This window comes from Anas platyrhynchos, chromosome 1, assembly GCF_047663525.1.
Source record: "Anas platyrhynchos isolate ZD024472 breed Pekin duck chromosome 1, IASCAAS_PekinDuck_T2T, whole genome shotgun sequence".
Lineage (NCBI taxonomy): Eukaryota > Metazoa > Chordata > Aves > Anseriformes > Anatidae > Anas > Anas platyrhynchos.
In genome coordinates this window covers 86,817,027-86,837,949 of record NC_092587.1, presented here as the reverse complement: position 1 = coordinate 86,837,949, position 20,923 = coordinate 86,817,027, and the positions used below count along the sequence as shown (strand labels likewise).

General features: G+C 53.8%; 1 protein-coding gene across 7 annotated transcripts in view; it reads right to left on the bottom strand.

Annotated features, from left to right (window-relative positions):
• Positions 1-8,162: 8,162 nt before the first annotated feature.
• LSAMP (limbic system associated membrane protein) overlaps positions 8,163-20,923 on the bottom strand; it is an 876,454-nt gene continuing 863,693 nt past the window's right edge. For all 7 annotated transcript variants that reach the window (XM_027463055.3, XM_027463047.3, XM_027463033.3 and 4 more), the window contains one exon: positions 8,163-14,304. In XM_027463055.3, coding sequence (XP_027318856.1) covers positions 14,207-14,304 — 98 coding nt within the window. In that variant the 3' untranslated portion in view covers positions 8,163-14,206. The remainder of the gene's footprint in view (positions 14,305-20,923) is intronic.

Here is a 20,923-nt window from a genome sequence, read left to right as displayed (position 1 = left end):
GTAATCATCAGTTGCCCCGTGGCTTCTCCAAAAGAGGCGTGGACTCCAGCTTGTGTGCAAACAAATATTTAGCATTCGAAATCAAGTGGTTTCAATTAGCCACAGCGCTAGATTGCAGGGCTCAACCCTGGCAGATTGGTTGTGCTCCAGTGGGGTGAAACACCTGTACAGGGGCAGCCAAGGGCCTCCTCTCTGAGCAAGTGGCAGCTTCTCCTTAACTTCTGCGGGGCAGGGACGTGTTTCTGGCTCCACGGATTCCCAGCAGCCTGGCTGAAGGCATTGCACCCTTCTCTGTGTCATGCTAGGTGGTGATTTCTTGTGGTTTTGGTCAACACCAGCAGCTCCACAGCCGCCTGGCCACCTTCCCTGCCCTGCTGAAGTCACCGGCAGAAGACCAATGCCTCTCCTGCCACCGCTCACATTTCCACGTCTGCTCTCCCTCACACGACAGGCAGCGTGGAGCGCCCTGTAATGGATATTTACAGCCCCTAACCGGTTACACTTTGCCCTGTTTTGCGTGTGGAGCTGGCATCCGGACTGACAGGGGCTGCTGCCCTCTGAAGACGTGCACAAAAAGCCAGACGAAGGAAATTACGCGCTTCTGCACCTAGGGCTGCTTTCGTTTATGAAAAATGATTTATTTTTTTCTTTTTTTTTTTTTTTTTCTCCGTGCTTATTAAAGAGGAAATAATTTTCGTCTCGCTTGGCACGGAAGGGTGAGCATGAATAATAGAAAGGCGAGGAGGTAAAAGCCTGGTCCTCTCAGAGGAGCACCGCTGGATCTGTAGGCAGATCCCCCCCACACCACCTCTGCCCATCCTTGGCCATTTATCTACGCACATTCAGTCTGGGGTTTGGGTTTTGGTGAGCCCCACTCACCTCCTCTCCGTGCTCATGGCTAATGCAGGGACAGGATGAGTGTGGGTGCTGTGGGGCAGAGCCCTCCTCTGTGTGTTTGTTCTCAGTTTGGGGTGGAATCTAGCATTTTAGGGACACCACCGGCGAAAGCTAAGAAACTGCTAGGTTTAGTGGTGGTGCAAGGGGGTGCCTGGTGCTGGTGGCTGGGGAGAGGTGGCTCTTTCTCCTCGCCACCGCCAGACACGGCCGGGCAGCTCCCCTCACCAGCCAGGAGCCCATTAATAAGGCTTTCCAGCTTGTCACTTCCACGCTGAATCCTTTGAAAGCCACGCTCCTCTGGGCCCATTAGAGGGAGGAACTGTCTCTGCCGAAACATATGAGGCTGTCAGGCTCTGTCTGGCTGCTGCTCTGAAAGCTGCCGCCGCTCTCGCTGTTTGCTGACTGCGGGGGAAGCTGTCTGGAGGCGGCTCTGATGGGGACGGGGCTGGGGGAAGGTGACAGGGTGGCTGGGGAGGCTGCTGGGACGAGGACATGGGGCTAAAAGCCAGCTGAAAGGCTGCTGGGTGTGCAAGGGGAGCTGGCATTTCTGGGTGGGATAGCGGGGGGCTGAGGATGACCGGGGTACGTGAATATTGGGTTGGTCTATTGGGACAGGATGAGACCTGGCTGGGTTTGGGTGGGGAAGGAGACGACTGCAGCACGGGGTGGCCGTGGGGATGATGTGGAAGGGATGGTTTGGGGAGGGGATGGCAGGATGAGGGGTACCCTGGGTGGTCACAGCGGGCTGGGAGCTGCTGGGTGCATTCCTGCCACCGCCTGGATGCCGCTGGAGCCTCTCATTAAGCAGCATGCCCGCCCCCCTCCGCTCCATTTGCAGAGGCTGAAGAGGATTTAATGGAGTCCCTTGACTTTTTTCTGCTGAAATATTCATGGGTTTTAGCAGTCCATTTCGTGCTCACCTCCTCCTCCATTAGAGAGCATCGAGGAGGGACTGGGTGGAAAGTAGGCTGCCGGGGAGCCGGGGAGGCAGACGAGGGGACCCGAGGCTCTGACCAGCGACTGCTGGGAAGTGATCCTCTCGCGGGCTGCTCCCCGTCCCTCTCACCAGACCCTCAAAATGGCTTGAGAAGAGCCCAGGGCAGCATGCACAGGGAGGTGATTAACACAGTGGGAAAGGAAGGAGACCAATTAGGCAGGGAGCGCTACCCAGAGCTGCTGCCCCCCGACCCTGCTGCAGACGTACAGCCCATGCCTGTCTCCCTGCCCGTCTTCATCATCTGCCGGGAGCTCTGCAGGCATTGCACAAGCTGACGAAAAATGCCTGGAGGCAATTTAGTTCCCTCCTTGCCTCTGCACAAACACTGCGCTCGGATACAGGGGAATCCAGAGCTTCGGCGAGACAAAGCACAAGTGTGCTGTATTTTGGGGGCTGCGTACAGCAAAGATCCCACAGGGAGGAGAGGGTGCCCTAAGCAGTGCCACCGCACTCTGCTGCAGGAGGTGTCCCAGAAGGTCAGGGCCAGATGGGATCTCCTGTACAGAGCAGGAGCAGCCAGACCCCACGGCACGTCCCACCGTGACATAAAACAGATCCTGCTCAGGTGTGCTCATTTCCATTTCACTGTTTTCTCCCTCTCCAATCTGACGTTTTCTCCAAACCTGCTAGGTTCTAACGCAGGGCTCAAACAGTCCAGCTGGTATGTCCCCGCCCAAGTCCCAGATCCAAATATCTGATATTTTGGGGGTAGGGAGAGGTGCAGCTCCCTGCTCCACATTTACACATCCTTCCCAGCAGACATACTCTCAAAGCTTGCCGCTGGAAGTCGTAAGGAAGTTTTATCAAGGGTCTCACCGACTACAGTCGGATCTGGAGAGTGCCCTAAGAGAGCAGATTTTGCTCCAGCAGCACCGTCACAGCAGAAGTACCAGAGGAGCTCACCCAGGGCCCCAAGGTCTGCCTGGCTTCTCCTTGCATTAGGACTTGGATGCGTGAAAAGAGCACAGCCTTGATGCTACTGAGCTGCTCACCTGGGATCAGAGACAGAAAGCAGGAGAGAGCAGGATTATAAACTCACACATTCATCTGGCTTCTCCCTGATCGATTTTTTTTTTTTTTCTCAGAAAGGAAGATGCAGCAGCATTGATTTACCCTTACTCTCAAAACACTCATCAGGCTGCTTCCCCTTCCCTCCCCATCACACGCACGCACGTGTGTCCCGGGAATCAGATGTTTGTGTAAGTGCTTGCAGGATGTTCCCCATCCTCCTGAAACGACAATCAGCCTGCCTGGAATCAGCTTAATTACTAGGTATTCATCACACGCCCACAGGCTTTGCCACGGCAGCTCTGCACAGCCTTGCTGTGAATGAGTCTGCGTTTTTTTTTTTTTTTACCCCGCTGCCAAGCGGTGCTCATGATCAAGAGCCCGAGCCCGCACATCCGAGCTGGTGGGCTGCCTGTTATTTGGGCAGCGGTGGGCAGGGAGAAGGAAGTCTGCAAAGCAGCCGCAGCGCACCAGCAGACGCAGAGCATCTCGGGTTTAAGCATGCCTCACCTTTCAGTCTCTTTTCTTCCAGCCCTGTCTTTGCTGTCCCGTGGGTCCCTTCCAAACGCAGACCGTGTGGCTCGCAGCACCCCGGGCTCTTCTGGGCTTGGTCTGTGCCCATCTCTGGAGCCTGAGCTGAGGCACCCAGAGCCGTGGCACTGCTCAGTCTTGTGTGCACAGCCAGGTAGCAGAAGGTATGAGATTATTTATCTCATGTGCCTGTGATACAGTTGTCGCAGTGCTTGATCTCTCCCTGAGCAGTCAGATGTATCCCAACACGTCCCCACTCAACTCGCTTCATGTGGCATCCCCCAGAGAGAAACAATTGCTATTTACACCACTACAAAACAGGTAACCACTTGTACACGCCACACAGAAATGCAGGGGTCGGCTGGTTCAAAATGCTGCGAGCAGGCACGCAGCACAATTTCTCCCAGTGCTGGGTGCCCTGCGAGGCAGCAGGAAATGTTTCCTGTAAGAAGAGCACCCGTTAGGGCTGGGCAGGGCTTTCCTGAAGGACCTTCTGGGTTGCAGCTGGGGGAACCTGCAGAGATCATGGTCATGCCTTCACTCTATCAGTCTTTCTATCACCCTTTCTATCAGCCCTGCAGCAACCAGTCCCTGGTGTGACTTCCCAGGTGATGGCACAGAGGTGCTCAGGGTGGGGGGGCAGAAGGGTCCAGGCTCGCCTTCATCGCTCTGCCACCTTTGATTCCTACACACAGGAGAAGTGCCTTTTCCTCTGTTCTTCCAGGAAAATCATAAAATGGCCAGAAACCATTTTGCCAAACCTTCCAGGTGCCAATCTGGAAGCTGCTCAAGGCCCTCCCCATAAGCAAGCCAATGCTTAGGGCTGTTGGTTGCTCTCACAGGCAAAGGAGATGATCCAGCAATGCCTGGGCGCCTGCATGGCCAGCCAGCTCTAGCCTTTCGCTTTGGTTTCAGCAACCAAAGGGCTGTCCCACGGCTCTGCTGATGCCTCCAGACCTCAGAGGTCTGCCTGCCTTAGTGTCACATCATTTCTGTCTGTCCACACAGCCCCTGGAGCGCCGTGCGAAGGAGGATCATTGCAACACGGGGCTCAGCCCCTGGAGAGGTGTTGTGACACCCGTTATGCAGCGGGGCTCTGCGGCTTGCCCAAGGGCAGGGAAAGGCTGTGGCAGAGCTCAGAAGAGAGCTCATCCCTCAGGAGCTCGTGCAGATCAGATCAATAGCTCCTCTGCTCCCAAGTATTTGTTCCGCGGGGAAGAGGACGGGGATAAAACAAACCTTTAAGCCTTGTTAAAAATACATGCCGTGAAGACAGCTGCCTTCCAGGGGTAAAAGCATCTCCGGGGATGATCTCTGGGGAATCCCTGCTGACAAAGCACCCAGCAGGGAAAAGGCTCCCAGGGAGCATCACTCCAGGGAGCGCTCTGCTAAGTGCTGTGCCCCAGGAGAGCACCCGCAAGGCACCGACCTGACACGGCTGCCCCCTCAGTAGCACAATTCTCCCCCCAAAAAACAGTCACTAAAAGGTCTGCTTGCACAAGCCAAGGCTGTCTGTCTTTCAGTTTATCTTTATTAAGCCCTTAAGATGACATTTTAGACCAGAAACACCTTTTCAGCTTCCTCAGCTCCTCACCAAACCCCACCTGCAGCAGCTGACCCGTGCCCCATGGCACACGGTGATGATGGGCCCGTGCTGGCAAACAAGCAGACCCACCCCTTGCTCTTTTATTAATAAAATGAATTGCTCTTTTATTAATAAAAATAGGTGATGGGGGTGAACTCCCTGTCCTGGGACAGGGAAGGGGGGGGTGTCAGGGTGGCAGCCCCCGGGGCACTGCAGAGTTTGCTGGAGAGCCGAGCATGGCGAAGAAGGAGCCGGGCGCTGTGCAAACAGCTCAGCCCTGCCTTTCTCTGCTGCCGAGACTGCTGGAGGGGAAAATTGGATTTGATTTTTTTGTTCAGCCAGCCTCACGGCAAGCCCAGCTCTGCGGTGGGTGGAAAGGAAGCTCCGCTTCTGGCTCACGTGCTCGGGTATCTGCTCAGCCACCAGCGGCCCCGAGCGCTGCTCCTTCTCCTCGCTCTGACAGCCGGCGCTGGGGTGGGGATGCTGCATCCCTGCCGCAGAGACCCCAGCCTCCCTTGGCAGATATCCATATTGCCCTGCTCACGATGGAGGAAGCCACGCTCCGAGTGATGGTGGAGAGCCTCGGGAGCCATTGCTAAGACCCATCATGCGTGTGTGCTTGCTCGGCTGACTGCAGCTACCTCCCAGATGCTCCCTGCCTTGCCCTGCTTTTGTCCCACCAGGGGATGGGATGGGATGGCACACCATGGCCACGTGTCCTCCTTCATCCCTCACTTTCACCTTATGGTCACCCCAAAGGCAGCTCCTGTAAGATTTTCTGGCACTGATATGGGAGCAGCATTTAATTTTTTTCCCCATAAAATATTTTTTCCATGAGCCATTTTTTTTCCCCATAAGCCATGGGACAGCTCGGAGTCTGACAGGTTCAGCTCTCACCGGATGAAGGGAAGAGCAACAGTGACAAGGAATTTTTAGGAGCTTTGCATTAAATTCACTCTGTGTGGGATTACCATCCAGTGCTAAGAGTAAAGTGAAACCTGAGCTGATGGCCCATTATCCCCCTTGCAGAGCACTCTAACAGCATCTCCATTCATAAAGCAGCTCAGCTCCTGGCCTTCAGTCCTGATCTATTTGTTTTGCTCTAAAGCAGTTTTCAGCAGGCGATGGATTTGTCCTGCCATGTACCTGTGTGCTCAGGAAAGGGAGGCCACCTCTGCAGGCTGCCAGCTCCGTGCCCGTGTATTGAATCCTATAAAAGTACCCCCCCAAGTGTGCCTCATTTCATGCGGGTGCCCTCTGCAAGTCTCCTCGTGAACACCTATCTATTAAGCTGTGTTTCTTTTCCCATCCTCAGGACTACCAGAAGGCAACATGAGCAGATAGGTGATGAAAAGAAGGAAAATAAAAAAAAAAAAAAAAAAAAAAAGAAAGAAGAGCTGGGCTGGGAAAGGGTGAGGGCTGGGGAGGGAAACTCATTTTCTGTTTCCACCTGAGCAGGTCCCAGTGACCCGTCACAAGTGCGTGCCTTGCCTGGCTTGGCAGAAATCACGGCACGCGGTCTCACCGGAGGGCTGCAGCGCCTGGCGTGAGCTACAAACCCTTTGTTCTGCAGCTCTGCCCTCGCTCGTGGAGGCAATCAGCACGCATCTCCCTGCACGGGGCGAGCTCCCAGCCCCACTCCGTCCCAAAAGCACAGTCTCTTTTGCTCCAAATCACAGGGACAGGCCTCACCCTTCACTGGCAGTTTCTCAACACCTCTGCAAAGCCCAAAGGGATCGTTTTATCCTGTTCTTCCCCTGGCATTACAGGTGAATCACCCCTGCACCAGCCTGAAGCGTCCCCCTTCTCTACTCCCCTCCCGCCAGCCCCTGCCCAGCTCCTGCTTGGCTGTCAGCCTCTTCTGAGCCGCATCCTCCCACCCCGCTGCTGCGCTGCTCGGGTAAGAGGTCCCCACCCTCATAAATAATCCACGTGGGCCAAATGGCTGGTGTTTGCTCAACAAAACCGTGCGCCAGGAAGAGAGAGGGGAGGGCAGCGCGCTAACACGGCACCAAGAGGGGACGGGTCTGCTCCCCACGACACGCGCCTCTTCCCAGGGAGGGAGCACTCTGAGGGCACAGCCTGCGCGGGTTCCTTGGGAGATAAAGTTTCATCGCCACCCAGTTAATCTCCCGAGCTCTTCACTGCAATCCTGTCTCGCTCGCTGCCTCTTGAAATGAGCTCCCATTTGTCTGTCTGCTGCTAATTTCCCCTCATTTGCCTCATCGCAGCCATCATTAGAGGCACAAAGTGGCTCCGGTGCCTTTGTTCCCCTGCCTTCAGACACCCCCCTAAGTGCCGCTCGGTTTTGCCAGCACCGCTCTCGCCCCAGCTCCTGGCAGCCTGGCCTGGCACCCTCGGCGTGTCCCGGCCCTACACTGCACACAGGCCCCAGAGCACCTCCTCACCTTTCCTACTCCTATAGAAGTCTCGAGTTGTGCTAAGCGCCAACAATTTGGGCCCTCGATATCTGGTATGCCTGCCTCACTGCTGGTATTTCCCCTCCTACCCTTTCCAGGGGAGGACGGGGCACATCTGATAACGGCGGTAACAGATAGAGGCAGCGCTTTGTGGCAGTAAAGGCAGCAATTAATGCTAACGAGGCTGCTGTTAGCCAGCAGTGCTATTGGTGCCGCGCTCATGCCTCACCAAACGCGAGGCCTCAGTTTGTTAAGCAGATGCCGGCGTTAACAGCCAAATTCTCTTCCCATGGATAAGTTAGCGTTAGTTAAATGTACCATTAAAAATAACCGTTTAAAATGTTAATGAAAACAGAGGTTGTGCCTGCCAGGGTTTCGCCACCTTCTGCTGAGCCTTGGCCTTGCCGTGCCGGAGGCGTGGAGCCCTTCCCCAGCCGTGGGTGTGCAGGTGGGACCCCAGCAGCCCCAGAACTTGGGGTTGGTTCCCTCAGAGCCAGCAGGAGCCCTCACCTCTGCACCCCATGCCAATACCCCAGCCCAGAGCCCCCAAGCTCCTCCAAGCACCAGGGCAGCAAGCACTGGCCTCGTTCTCCCCCAGGACACCCAGATCTCCTCAGTTTCTGTCTGCTTGTGTCCCTCGTGTGGGCAGGGAAGCCTCCCCTAGGCCGGGTCGGAGAGGAGCCAAGCGATGGGACGCAAGGAAGGGAGGGGAAATGAAGAAACGTCGCCTCCTTTTCACGTTTATTTCGTTTTTGTATTTTTTTGTATTTTTTTTTTTTAAGATCACAGAAGAGCAGAGCATTCATACATGTAAAGAAACAGAAACGAGATAACAGAAGTTAAATACATTGAGAAAAGAAAAAATAAAAAGCTTTTTTTTTTTTTTTAATATTTATTTACTTATTTTTCATCGCTGGGTTTGGCTCATTCGGTTGTTGGGGTGTTTCGTTGCCGATCGGGTTCTGTTCCACACACGCTTGCGCCTGTAAAGTTTCCTTTCACAGAGCTTGTTCCGAAAACAAACCAATGGCAGAAAATAAAAGGGCCGTTTTCTCGTTTCGGTAAAGAGAAGTTCAGCTCATGTCTACAGTGCCGGGGAAAAATATATATAAAGATATAGATATATATATATATTTATATGTATATAACACTGTTAATGAGGAGAGTTCTAACCACCCCACCGTGTAGCACGAAGAAGGGACTGCCCTTCCTTCTCAAGGTCTAGAGGATGAAACTCGGCTCCGGCTGGGAGAGCTGAAAGGTTTGGGGAGGCGACAGCAGCGCCTCGGGGGCAGGTTCTGGCTCTTCTTCCCCTCCTTCCTCCCTGTCCTCGCACACGCGTGTGCACACACACGTGCACACACGCCTGCTGCCGGTCTCCGTGAGGAAGAGGAGCAGCGTGGGCCCGGCTGCGTGCCGTGGTGCGGGGGGGAGAGGAGCCTGGGGTGTGTGCGGGCGTGCGTGTGGCTACCACGGGGAGCAGACGTCTTGATTTTGGGGAGCTGTCGGCCTCGCCCAGCTCCTCGTCTCCATCCATGGGCTCCATGTCACGTCCAGGAGCAGCCCCGAGGCATGTGGATGTGCCGTGTGTGTGCCCCGAGGGACTGGGAGTAGAGCAGGGGCTGCACGGGGAGCACAAGCGGGGAAGGGACATCCTGCCCCACCTGGGAGCTGCCCTGCTCGGATGCCACCCCTGCCCCAAGGGAAGGACCTTGGGCTAACGAGGAGAGCTGCTCCTCGTTCCCAGGCCCGGCTTTGGCTGGTCTCCTTGCCACACGCACCTCCCCAAGAGGCACAGAGGGCCTTACCAGAGCATCCTCACCAAGCCGCCCTCTGCTCCCCTGCTGCGTGGGAGCAACCTGACCGCCACGCAGAGGTTTTGGGGGGATGCAGGAGCTGCCTGAACGCCGTCCTGGCAAGTTGCAAGAAGGAAAAAGAGAAAGAGGCTTTAATGGCGTGACGCAGCTCTCAGTCAGCAGGAGTCATGCAGTTTTAAAAGAAAAAAAAAATATTTCTGGGCATCTTCTGGGCATCCCGCTGGAAAGGAAGGCGCTCTGGGACTGGTGCTGAGAGGCCACGGTCTGTCTGCCCCTTGTCAACCTGGCAGCTCTGCGCATGGGCAGCACTCAGCCTTTTTGCCTGGCCTCGTGTCTTGGAAATTACCACCTGGTTTCCCCATCGCTCCCCTGCCTGACGTCCTGCTCTTGCCGTGGGGTGGTTTGCTTCTGGCAGCCCTCACTCGGGGAGTTTGGCGTGCTGGAGGCAGAGAGGCAGTGAGATTGTGCAGCATCAGAAGGCAGGGACAGAGCTGCTCGCCCCGCTGTCACCTCCTCCGTGGGACCGGCCGGGCTGCTACATCGTGCCAAGCACCGTGATGAGAGGGGCTGCTGGTCGGGGGGCTCGGAGCAGAGCTGTGAGAGGGTTCGGGAGGAGGAGAGCTGTTTCCCTGTACCCATGGGCTCAAGTGGTAAAGCGCTGTACAAAGGTGGACCTGAACCATCCCCGCTGGCAGGGCTGAGAAGGATCCTAGGGCAGCTCCTCGGCCTTCCCAGCTCCTCTTCCCCAGCGCTGCTGAATCCTCAGGGCTCGCTGGTGCTCCCGCAGATCCCTTTCAGACGTGCAGCTTGTGCTCAGCTAATGACGGCGCCTTTCTCCATGCCGGGGGCTTGGATCTTCCAAACGGGGCTGGGCTGGGCTATTCCTCGGCCAGGAGGGGGGCAGGCAGCAGGACGGGAGCGTGGACAGTCAGTGAGTGGTGTGGGAAAGGTGAGCAGACAAGGACTAACTCCGGACACAACGCATGTCACCAATGAGATCCTCATGAGCGGCACCATAACATGCAGGGGGCCACGCACCCGCAAGCTGCGGGGCTGGAGACGGAGGAAAATGAAGACGAGTGCCAAGATACAGGTGTCGGCCGGGGAGCCCCACGTCGCCCTTCCCTGCAGTTCAGGGACAGGTGGACGCTCTGCTGTCCGTCCGTCCGTCCGTCCGTCTGTCCGACTGGCCACACGCGTGGCCGCGCTCCCGCTGCCCAGTTCCCTTCAGAAAGGTTTTTGCCTTCGCCCCTCTTCTCGGTCGTCTGAAAAGGGTTAGAAATCTGCTAGCAAGTGTGGGGCCATATATTAACTCTAAGTCTTTTTGTTCCTCTGCTTGGACATTACCAGACATCTCATGTAACTCTCGGAATATTTACAAACCGGTAGAAGAAATACAATTATTATTTATTTATTTTTATTTTTTTTTTCTCGTTTTGTTCGCTTCTTTTTATAACACTAAATGTTAAATCTCCATCGACCAAACACAATTACACTGACAAGCTCAAGGAACTGGTGTCCCGTTCCAAACTCCCGTCTCCCCGGTCCCCGGCCAGCTGAGGGGCAGCGGGAGGCGAGAGCACGGCTTCTCCGCAGGGCATGGGGAAGGGGGGAACATGAACGTGGAGCGGAGGGGAGGAGGAGAAACAGCGTCAGAGAAAAGGGCCTGAGACGTGAGAAACACCTTTGCAACACCTCTGCTGAAGGGCGGAGGGGGAGAAAGGGAACAGGGGCTTGTGTTTTCCCTGCTTGTCCGAGCGCTCATCGCGATGGGTGCGTTGGGCGATGCCCACGAGGAGCAGGGGGATGCTCACAGCACCCGGTGAGACAAGCAGCAGCTCATGGGGTCCCCCAGCCCCTCTAGGAGCAGGCACGGCCAGCAGCAGGCTGCTGGCATTGCTGTAGGTACCAGACCTGCTCTGTGCTCGTGGCTTTCCTCGGGCAGGTCTGCAAGCAGCTGGCCTTAACCCTGCTGTGCAGCCACACCATCGGGGGACAGGTCCGCCTGGCTCCTGCAGGCAAGACTTGAACCAAGTGTTGGGGTTATTCCCTGCAGATAATGGGGAGGTGGCTTCAGAAATTGAGTGTCCTGCTTTTAGTAACATATTTGTCTTTAAACCAAAAGCCTCTGTGCCTTGACAGCCAAAAATAAAAAATATAACACTGGAAAAAAATACCATGCTCCCAAAACTCCTTCAGCAGCCTGGTGACCAAGTCACCTGCTGACAGCAAGCCTGCGACAGCAAACCCAGGTGATGTGGTGCCATCCCAGTGCGCTCCCAGCCCCGGCTTTTGGGAACAGCATCAGCTGACGGCTGCGGGGGCACCCCAAAGGGGAGGAGGAGCCCTTGCTGCAGCAGGAAACACGGAGCTGTGACCGAGACACCGAGTGGCACGGATCTCCAGAAAGGTAGCCAAAAGGTAACCAAATACTCAGAGGGATACGGGACATTATAGCACCAAGGCACAAATGCCCCAGGTATGGCTTTGGGGCCCGGAGAAGTGGCAACTGAGCATGATTTACCACCGTCCAAGCCCACGGCAGATCTATAGCAAGGCTGCCATCACCCAGCCTTCAGCCTCTCATCTCTCCCTCTTATTTCCCTGCTCATCCTGGCTGTCAGCAAGCAGCCCTTGGCTGCCTGCTCAGTTGCCTGCCCGCCTCTGCCCCAGACAGCTGAGCTCGGCAGGGAGGACGCAGGCAGCAGCAGTGCCTGCTGACAGCAGCCAGCAGCCGGAGCTGTTCCTCCTGCTCTGGGAGAGGGACAAGCACACTTGCTGGTGCTTTGAAGCCCAGCGGTGTTGAGCAGCCATAAAACATCGACATGGGATGCTTCATCGTCTTGCCTGGGCTATCTCAAGTCCTGTTTGTTCCCAAAACAAGAGGCTACATGATAAAACCCCCACTTTACCCCCTTGGCTGCTGCGGCACCTCCCAGCCACCAGCCAGAGCACCCTCCCACCCCCAGATCTCACAGCCTGATCTCTCCCTCTCCTTGCTCAGGTCTCCCTGGAGCTTCTCCTGCAGACACCTCCGTGCACAACTCTGCCCCAAGGAGGGTGCCAGCAAGCAGCATCCCCCTGCAGCAAGCCCTTCCGATGGGAAATGGAAGAGGGGAGGGGATTGCACTGCCCACTTCGTCACTGCACCACTTCAAGCTCCTTCTTCATAAGCCCGGGATCTCGGACCTGGCATTGGTTTTTATTCTTACATTCACAGGTCCTGGACATTTTCTGACCCAATTTGTTTCAATTGCGTGATTTGCAAAGTGAGCTTCATCACAGCAGTGGTGTAAGACACACACACACACACACGCACACCCTTACAGAGCACACACTTCTTGTGACGGGGAGGATGATGAGGACAACAACAAAAGGGGACATCGGTGCGATTTTTGCATGAACACCAAGATGGTTAGGCATGACCACACCATGGCTTTCACCCGAGGCATCGCTCCTACACACGCTGTGCCTACAGGACAGGCTGCTCTGCAGTGGCCAAGGTCTCATCCCTCACCTGTACCGGCCCAGCCTCTCCTCCCCAGGAGCAGGCACCTCTTTGCACGCCGTACTGCTTTTTTTTCTGTGTTTTTGGACAAACACACACTTGTGCATTCACTCACATGAGTGTGTGCAAGCACTGAGGTGTAGCAGGAGCTGCTGTGCTGCTACTTGGAGGCTGAGAGCCAGGCAGGTCCAGGTGAGAGGGGAAAAAAAAGGTTAAAAAAGGATGCAGGCTGATTCTTGCAAGCGAGGTGGCCGGGAGGATGCTGGAGAAGGGCCACCAGGGGAACCTGTGCTGCAGCTGCCCCTCTCTCCTCACCCCTCTTCTCTGCCCGAGTGATCTCTCAGCATCTGGTCTCACACTTACAAGGCAGGACGTTATCTACAGCGGGATGAGCGTATGTACACATGGACTGTTCCTCGTGCATGCTTAGAGAGAGCAGGAGAAAGAGAGAAAGAGGAGACAGAGCGCGAGAGCCACGCACACACACATGCACGCATGCACGCACGCAGGCACACCCCGGAGAAAGAGAAAGACGCTTAGTCAAATCGAGGGGGAGAGGAAGAGAATTAAAGAGAAAAAAAAAAGAAAAAAAAAAAAGAAATAAAAGTATGGTTTCGGTTGAATTGACACAACTTTAGTTCAGGCCAGAGCGTGATGTTGCAGGAAGGAGGGTACAGGAAGGAAGGTTGTTAGCAAGGGCCCGGTGCACAGGAGCACGGGATGAGGTGAAGAGAGGAAGGGGTTCTTCACGGGACACCAGTGTGCAGAGAGCTTCAGATAACTTGCTCTGTTGTGTTTTTTTTTTTCTTTTTTTTTTTCTTTTTTTTCCTAAAAGTATGAACCGCCTGAGCGTTGGCTCAAAAAAATGACCAAGGGCATCCAAAAAGTTAAGTGGCTACAGACGCTGAAGCAAAGACCTCTTTCTGCAAAAGAAAGAAAGAGGAGGAAGGAAGGGAGGAAGGAAGGAAGGAAGGCAGGTGAGGGAGTATGGAAAAGAGGAAGGAGGAGAGAAAAGAAAAGGGATCTTCTGTTCGATTGGCTTTGCGGGTTGCGTTGGTGTGTTTACTTCGCAGCATCCTCCGGCGACGTGCTCCTTGCTGGTGCCCCATTCTCCCCCTCGCTTTGTGGTGCCTCCTAGACGGTCGGTGACTTGACGGCCGGCTTGTCAGAAGTCGTATTAAATGTTGCTGAGTCGTCTTTGCTGTGATTTTTCCTCTCCCCCCTCTTCACTCCTGAACACACAAAAGTTGTGAAAGAAACGGTCCTCTCCCTCTCTCCCCCTCTCTTTTTTTCTCTCTCCCCTCTCTTCGCTCTGTCTCCTGTATAACGCGTTTTGCTTTGTGTGTTGTCGTCGTCGTTGTTGTCGTGTTGGTTGTAGTTGTTGTTGTTGTTGTTGGTTTTTTAATTATTATTATTATTATTATTTTTTAATTCTGATTTGTATTAACATTTGCTGAGTAGGCAGAGCAGGGACGCTGCCAGCAGCCACAGTGGGACGGCCAAACTCATGGAGCCATTGTCTACTCTCCCTGTGCCGGGTCCTGCAGGGTGCGAGAAGGGAAGAGAAAAGAGGACAAGATCACACGTGGCACTGGGACAAGGGGCTGGAGGAGGAGCATGCCACCAATGCCCTCTCCTCACACAACACCCAGCCTGCAGGAGCCAGGCTGGGAGCAAGCAGGAAAGCTCAACCCTGGCCGTGAGCCCCGCGGTGCCGCTCACACCGCTGCAGTGCGTCCCCCCTGCCCGCGGTGACCTCGGGTGCCGGGGCTGGCTGCGATCCTGTCCTAGTGCCCACAGGTGCCACAGCCGCAAAATGTGGCACCTACAGGGCAAAATTATTTTTTTTTTTGGTAAGGGAAGGAAATGAACCTGCATGTGTGCGCACACGGGTCTGTCGGAGGGGGCAGGGAGGAGCGCTGTGCCGCAGCAACAAATAACGCAGGCTCGCTCCAGGAATATTAAGTGCTAACACTCCTGACATCTCATCCATCCTCTCATCGACGGGTTTCCTCTTTCTGGATGGCTCTAAAGGCAGTGGTGCTGCTTTCAATTCACCCCGCAATACCAAGCATTGGCAGCCTCTCCCCTGTAATGGGCAGGGCGGTGTACATGGCTGCGGTTTCACCAATGCACACTCGTCTTTATTTCGTCTTTATTTACACGTGGGGGTGTATCTGTGCACATAGATGCAGTGTTTTATAGGAGAAGATGCTGAAGTGTGGAGATAGATACGGGCCTGTTTGTTGGAACTAATCCTACTGTGAAGGAAGACACGCTTACCAGCAGAAAGAGCCATTTCTAATGGGTGTGTGTGAAAAAAAAAAAGGAGAAAAACAAACAAACCACCCCTGTTTGAGGTCCTGAAGGGAGCAAAACGCCAGGTGAAGAGCCCCTCTCTGCTGGTGGAGCACAGGTGCCCAGCAGCACGGTTGCTATTAAAGTCTAGGTGGTGACCAAAAGGCATCCCTCAAATTCTGTAGCACTTGCATTTGTCTGATTTTTTTTTTTTTTCCCTAATGTAGCCTTTCACTTACTAGATCATCTGTTTCGTGTCGAAAATTTGTATTCCATCTGTGGCTTCTTTTTTTCAGTTATTCCCTGCTCATTTTCTGACTTGTCACACAAATCCTACAACATTATTTTCCCTCCCTGAACTCAGGAACGAGTCCACGTTCAGCTGCTGCACTTACCTGAACCTGCGTGTCAGAGACAGCGTCTTTCATGGTCAAACAGCTGGGGGGAACGAGCGTTTGGGACCACGTGCGTCACATTTTGGCAGGGAAGTACTCACAAAACATGACTCCTCTGGCCCAGCAAATAATCAAGAAGCCACCAGGCAAGGTGTGTTGTCCACAAAACATTTCCAGCCGTTACATGCTACAGAGCTTTCTCTGTGCCATGCACCACCCTGGCAGCTGTGCGTGATCACCGCGCCTTGCAGCAGAGCCAGCTCGGGGCCACCCCAGGTGCACCGCATTTACCTCCACACGTGCTGTGAAAGCGTAGGATGGTTTCAGCCAGCTCACAGACCAAAGCCCTGAAAGCTCAATGAATTCAGGCATTGAGGGCACCGGTTATGGCCAATGCTCACGCCGCGGTCTCCGCCGCCCCCTGGCGAGCATCCCCGGCAGCAAAGTGTCCCCTTCCCCGGGGGCTCTGCCAAACGAGCGGTGCCTTCTCCGCTGTCCTCCTGCTTTGGTACCCTTGAGCCGGTGTCCTGAGAGTTTGCTCTGCCAGCTCATCTCCAGGGTTAATCACTCCCTGCAATCTGGCTGCACTGCCAAGTTCAGGGCCGCACAATGGTGAAGGGGGTTTTCTTCCACCATAGCCAGGGAAAAGAATCGGGTTGCTGCTGCTGGGCTCGTAAGTGGATCTGGCACCATTTCACAAGCAAACCCTTAAGGGACCCCAGCCTCCAAGCGGCTGCCCGTGTCAGGCCGCATTAATCACACCAGGAAGGAGCAGGCTGCAAATTGGCAAGGGCAGAGCGATTGCGCCTCCTCCCGTCCTGCAGCTAGTGAGGGGTAACCACATCCAGCCTTGGTCATGGGCACCAGTGCCACAGCAAGAGGCAGACAATTTACACACCCTTCTGGGCTGAGGGGACCATGTGCACTGTCCTACATCTCTCCCAAGGCAGCGTAGCCCGAGATATGTCCATAAATTCAGCTGGGGGAAGGATGGAGCCATGCCACCATGCCCTCGCTGCTCCTGCCCACCTGCAGGTGCTGCTGGCCCCGCACCAGCCTCACACAAAGAAACCCCAGGGGTCCTTTCCTCACACTGCTGGGAAAACACCTTCGCATTTTTGTGTCACGGTGTGGAAGAGCAGGCGAGGCCCCAGTGATTTTTTTCCCCCCTTCCCTGCAGCAGAAAGCTGAGAGTGGCTGCGCGCTCTGACACGGAGCGTGCTGCTTAGGCGGCGCTGCCAGAGCTTTATCAGCCTCGCACGCCAAGCCGGTGGCACCTGCTGTTATTAAGGGTGCCTGACCTTTCCCACCGTAAGGCCCCGCTCGCTTATCGCTGCTCAGGCATTAGCGGGGCGGGAGGAATGTTCCCACGCCGGGTGTTTGCCTCGGGCTGGCTTTATTTTGTTCTTTAGTGGAAGGGCAGCAGCCAAAACACTTCTGCTGCTTCTGCAGGCAAGGCTTGAGAAAGAAAAATATTTTTTAATTACAAGGAAAGAAAAAAGAAAGAAAGAAAGCTTGTGGCAGTCCCTCTGAACCTTTTTCTGCCCTGACGCTTTGGCTCAGAGCCTTGCACCGCTGCAGGGTTTAGTCTTTCAGCACCAGGTAAACAGCTACACAAAACGATCTGCCCCATACACACGGGTGTGTATGCTGCATCGCACCATACGGCTGAAATGCTCCTACTGCCATAAAGGGTGCAGGAAAAGAGGGGGCAGGAAGGGTGGTAGGACTTGGATGGGAAGGTGGAGGGAGGAGGGAAAGCAGGGTGCTTCTCACGCTCACTGCAAACCCCAGGGAAAAAGCCAAGAGCTCACCAGTTCCTCAAAAACACCCTGCCAAAAGGAGCCCACTGCAAGAAGAGACCAGCTCTGTGGGGTCAGGCCAAAGGTTTCATCCAACCCTCATCAGCTGGGGGCTGGCTGGGCGTGCAAGCACATCAACCCACAGCATCTGCTGGCTCCATCCTCCTGAGCCACAGGTAGTGGCACTCAACGCTCCTTAAGAGCTTGATTTTCACAGAATCACACAATCAATGGTTTGGGTGGGAAGGGACCTCAAAGCCCACCCAGTCCCACCCCCCTGCCATGGGCAGGGACACCTCCCACCAGCCCAGGCTGCCCAAAGCCCCATCCAGCCTGGCCTTGAGCACCTCCAGGGATGGGGCACCCACAACATGGAAGCACATTTTACTCTTCCTTGAATATGTGGCCTCCCCGCAGGCTTCTATATCCACAATCTCCCTCAACATTTTTTTTTTTTTTTTAATTTTTTTTCGGCTGTTCACCTGTGCCCCACAGGAGCAGGGGGAGCTGCAGCAGGGACAAGCGTTTTTGGCTTGCGCCCTGAGCGCTGCTGGCGGCGGCAGCCACACGCCTCCTCCCCACCAGGTGGCAGCCGAAGGCAGAGGAAAAAAAAAAAATAAATAAAGAGGAAATAAATAAATAAAACGGGAAAAAAATAATGAAACCACCCACCATCTCAGGGCTCACTTGAATCCCGCAGAAGCCTCCCCTGCAAGGCACCCGGCAGGGCAGGGATGCTGCACTACCAGGGGCTCCCGTGGATGCTGCCACTGCCCGTTTTGGATGGGACAAGGCCAGCATCAGGAGCAAAACTGGGGATATACAACTTTCAGCAGGCTTCCCAACCTTTAAAAGTTTTTTTTTTTTTTTTTTTTTTTTTTTTTTTTTTTTTGAGATGCAAGCAGGGAGTAGATATATTCCTGGTCCATATGGAGAGGGGAAAAAATCACCCACCCATCTACACGTCTCACACCTGCACTCACCACTGTGGAGTTTCCCACCAGCTCCCGGGTTCTATCACCTGAGTAAAACAAAGTGGAGATAGGAAAAGACAGCAGATGCCCAGTTTTCCTCTTATTTATACTATCTAGACTCCAGGGCTTGATAAGTCTGCTAGTGCTCATGGAGGAGAGCCCAGAGAGAAGTTTCAAAAGGTATCAAAAAGCTACAGGCTCTTCACTTGCTTTGGTGACTCTGCCCTTGGGATCCTCTCAAAGAACCTGAGATAAACCCCAGTGTAAGAGGACAATCGGACCCCATGAGCTTCTAGCTGAAGGTTAGGCAAGGAGGAGGCAGGGGACAGGCTAGAAAGACTTCTCTGTGATGGGAAGGAAGGGAGTGATGGCAAAGCAAGTGGAGATAGCCTGCTATTTTTCAAGCTTCTCTCCATCCTTGTGGCTCTGGGCTCCATGCTGTTGGCAAGTTAACTTTGCTTACAGCAAAGTCTTGCTTCTTGAGCAAAGAGGACCAAAAACGAGGGAGGAATGAAAATATCCTCTAAGGGATGTTTGACCTCTGAGGTCAAAGGGAAAGTGGATATGCACCACACAGGTCTCTCCATGGCACCTCACTCCCTGGCTCCTGGAGGGGTCTTAGGTTTTACACTTGCCAGCTCCCTTGGAAGAAGTCATTTTTCCAGTCTGTTGACTCTCTTGCTAGAGCTTCAGCAGATGAAATCTTTATTATCATGACGGCTTAAAAGGGACGAATACTGTTAATTCCATTTTCAAGGTCATACTTTGAAAGTTATTAATTTCTTTCTTCCAAGGCTTTGCACTCTACTCTGAGGCTTTAGGGATTAGCAGCTTCTACTTACTAGGGTTCATTTGGGGCTTTTTCCTTACTCCTTTCCTATCCTTCCCCCCTGCTTTGAGAAGAAGACATGCTTTTGCACTCCTTCTTCCCAATGCTGAAACTCTTTTGTTTGTTACTTGCTTGTGGCCCATTCTCACTACCAGTTAGCATCTGTGGGGTTCTGCTCCTGTAATTAAAATCTGACTGTAACGGCACTGGCAATAGATTGGCTTTTCTAGAGGCAGAAGTACCGCTGTGTAAACTACGGAGGATGCCCTGCAGCAACTCTCCAACAAGATTAAGGCAACGTCTCTGGTGTCTATCAATCTTAGCACACTGTTTAATGCATTTCAGAATTTGCTCATAGGGTTTTTTTAGCACTGAACAGTTCTTCCCCATGTTTTGGAGCTCATTCATGGTGCGCTAAGTACTCATCTATCATACCTCGCGTCACAGTGAAGATTCATTCTGCAATGCAGCTCACCCATCCTTCTCTGAGGTCTGAAGACTATCCCTGAAATCGCATTTCTCAGTGTCACGCTGAGAAGGTTGTGCTGTTCAAGAGATGGCTGCTTAAACCATTTATCCTGGACCTGGTATGTAGTACTGCCGGTCTGGAATTGAGCTGTTACCATGATCAGTGAGGCTGGTGGTGGCCAGAAGACCACCTATGTTTCAAGGTTACGAAGGTTTTTCATCACTAGATCTATCCTAGAGGTATCAGAGAGTTCCACGGTTCCCTCATGGCTAAGAAATGTCTCCCACCCTTTGCATTCGTCTAGTAGTTGGAATATATATTTATATATCTATATTAACACCTTGCAAACTACTGATACAAAATCAGTTATTTACAACTCCCTTGTCTTCAAACCATTCATTGAAGACTTTCATCCTACAAGCAAAGCATCCAAAAAAATACCCAACACAGAGTTTTTTGGGGGTCATCACAGGGAAGATCTAAGCTTTTTCTGCTTTTAATTTTTCTAAGATAGGAAAAAAAAAAACACACTCCTCTGCTCACATCTCAAGCACATGTGTAAGACACAGCAGACCGGCTGTGGCAACAGTTTGGCTTCTCATTAAGGAACAAAGAGCACAGCTCCCCTCACCCAGAGCATACACAGCCCTAGGAAGCAGGCTTGCTAATGGGAAGCTCCGGAACCTCTTGAAAAATTAATATTTTCATCAGCTTTGTGCGGGTCTGTTTGCTTACTTTATCCTTGCTACAGTTTTCCACGAGCTTTGCTGGGTATTTGGCAGGGGAAAGATTTGAGGGGGTGCGTCGTGCATAAGGTGGTCTGGCTCAGGAGCGTACTGGTCCACCAGCAAGCACACGTGTCTGTAACACCTACCGTAGAGGCAGCCTGGCTGGACCTCACTGCAGCCGTGCTGGCCACAGCACATCCTCCTCCATGGCCCTCGTGCCCTTGTTCCTGCCCATGCACCCGTTTCCCAAATCGCAAAGGGACATGCAGGTGATGTTGGGGAAGGGCCAGCGCATTTCTCCTTCGCTTGCCTTGCCGCTAGGCTTCTCCCTTTTGCAGGGATGCTCTGCCCGCAGACCTGCTCACCCACTGCCAGGAGAGCTCTGCTTTTTCTGCAAGCCTGATTTCTTTGGAATTTTTTTTATTTATTTTTCCCCCCCCTTGTGCACCCCCTCCCTCCCAAATCCCCCCCTCCCACCTCCCTTCTCCCGGTTGTTTTTGTTTTTAGAGAGAGCGCTCAGACAGCGGTATTAATCATGCAAGCCCAGCCATGTGTAATGTGCTTTATCAACAGCAGAGCAGACACTGAATGGCAACTGGTTCACCAGCGGGCCCGGCGCAGTGCCTGAGCCGGGAAGATAAACCCGCTGCTTCCCAAACCGACTT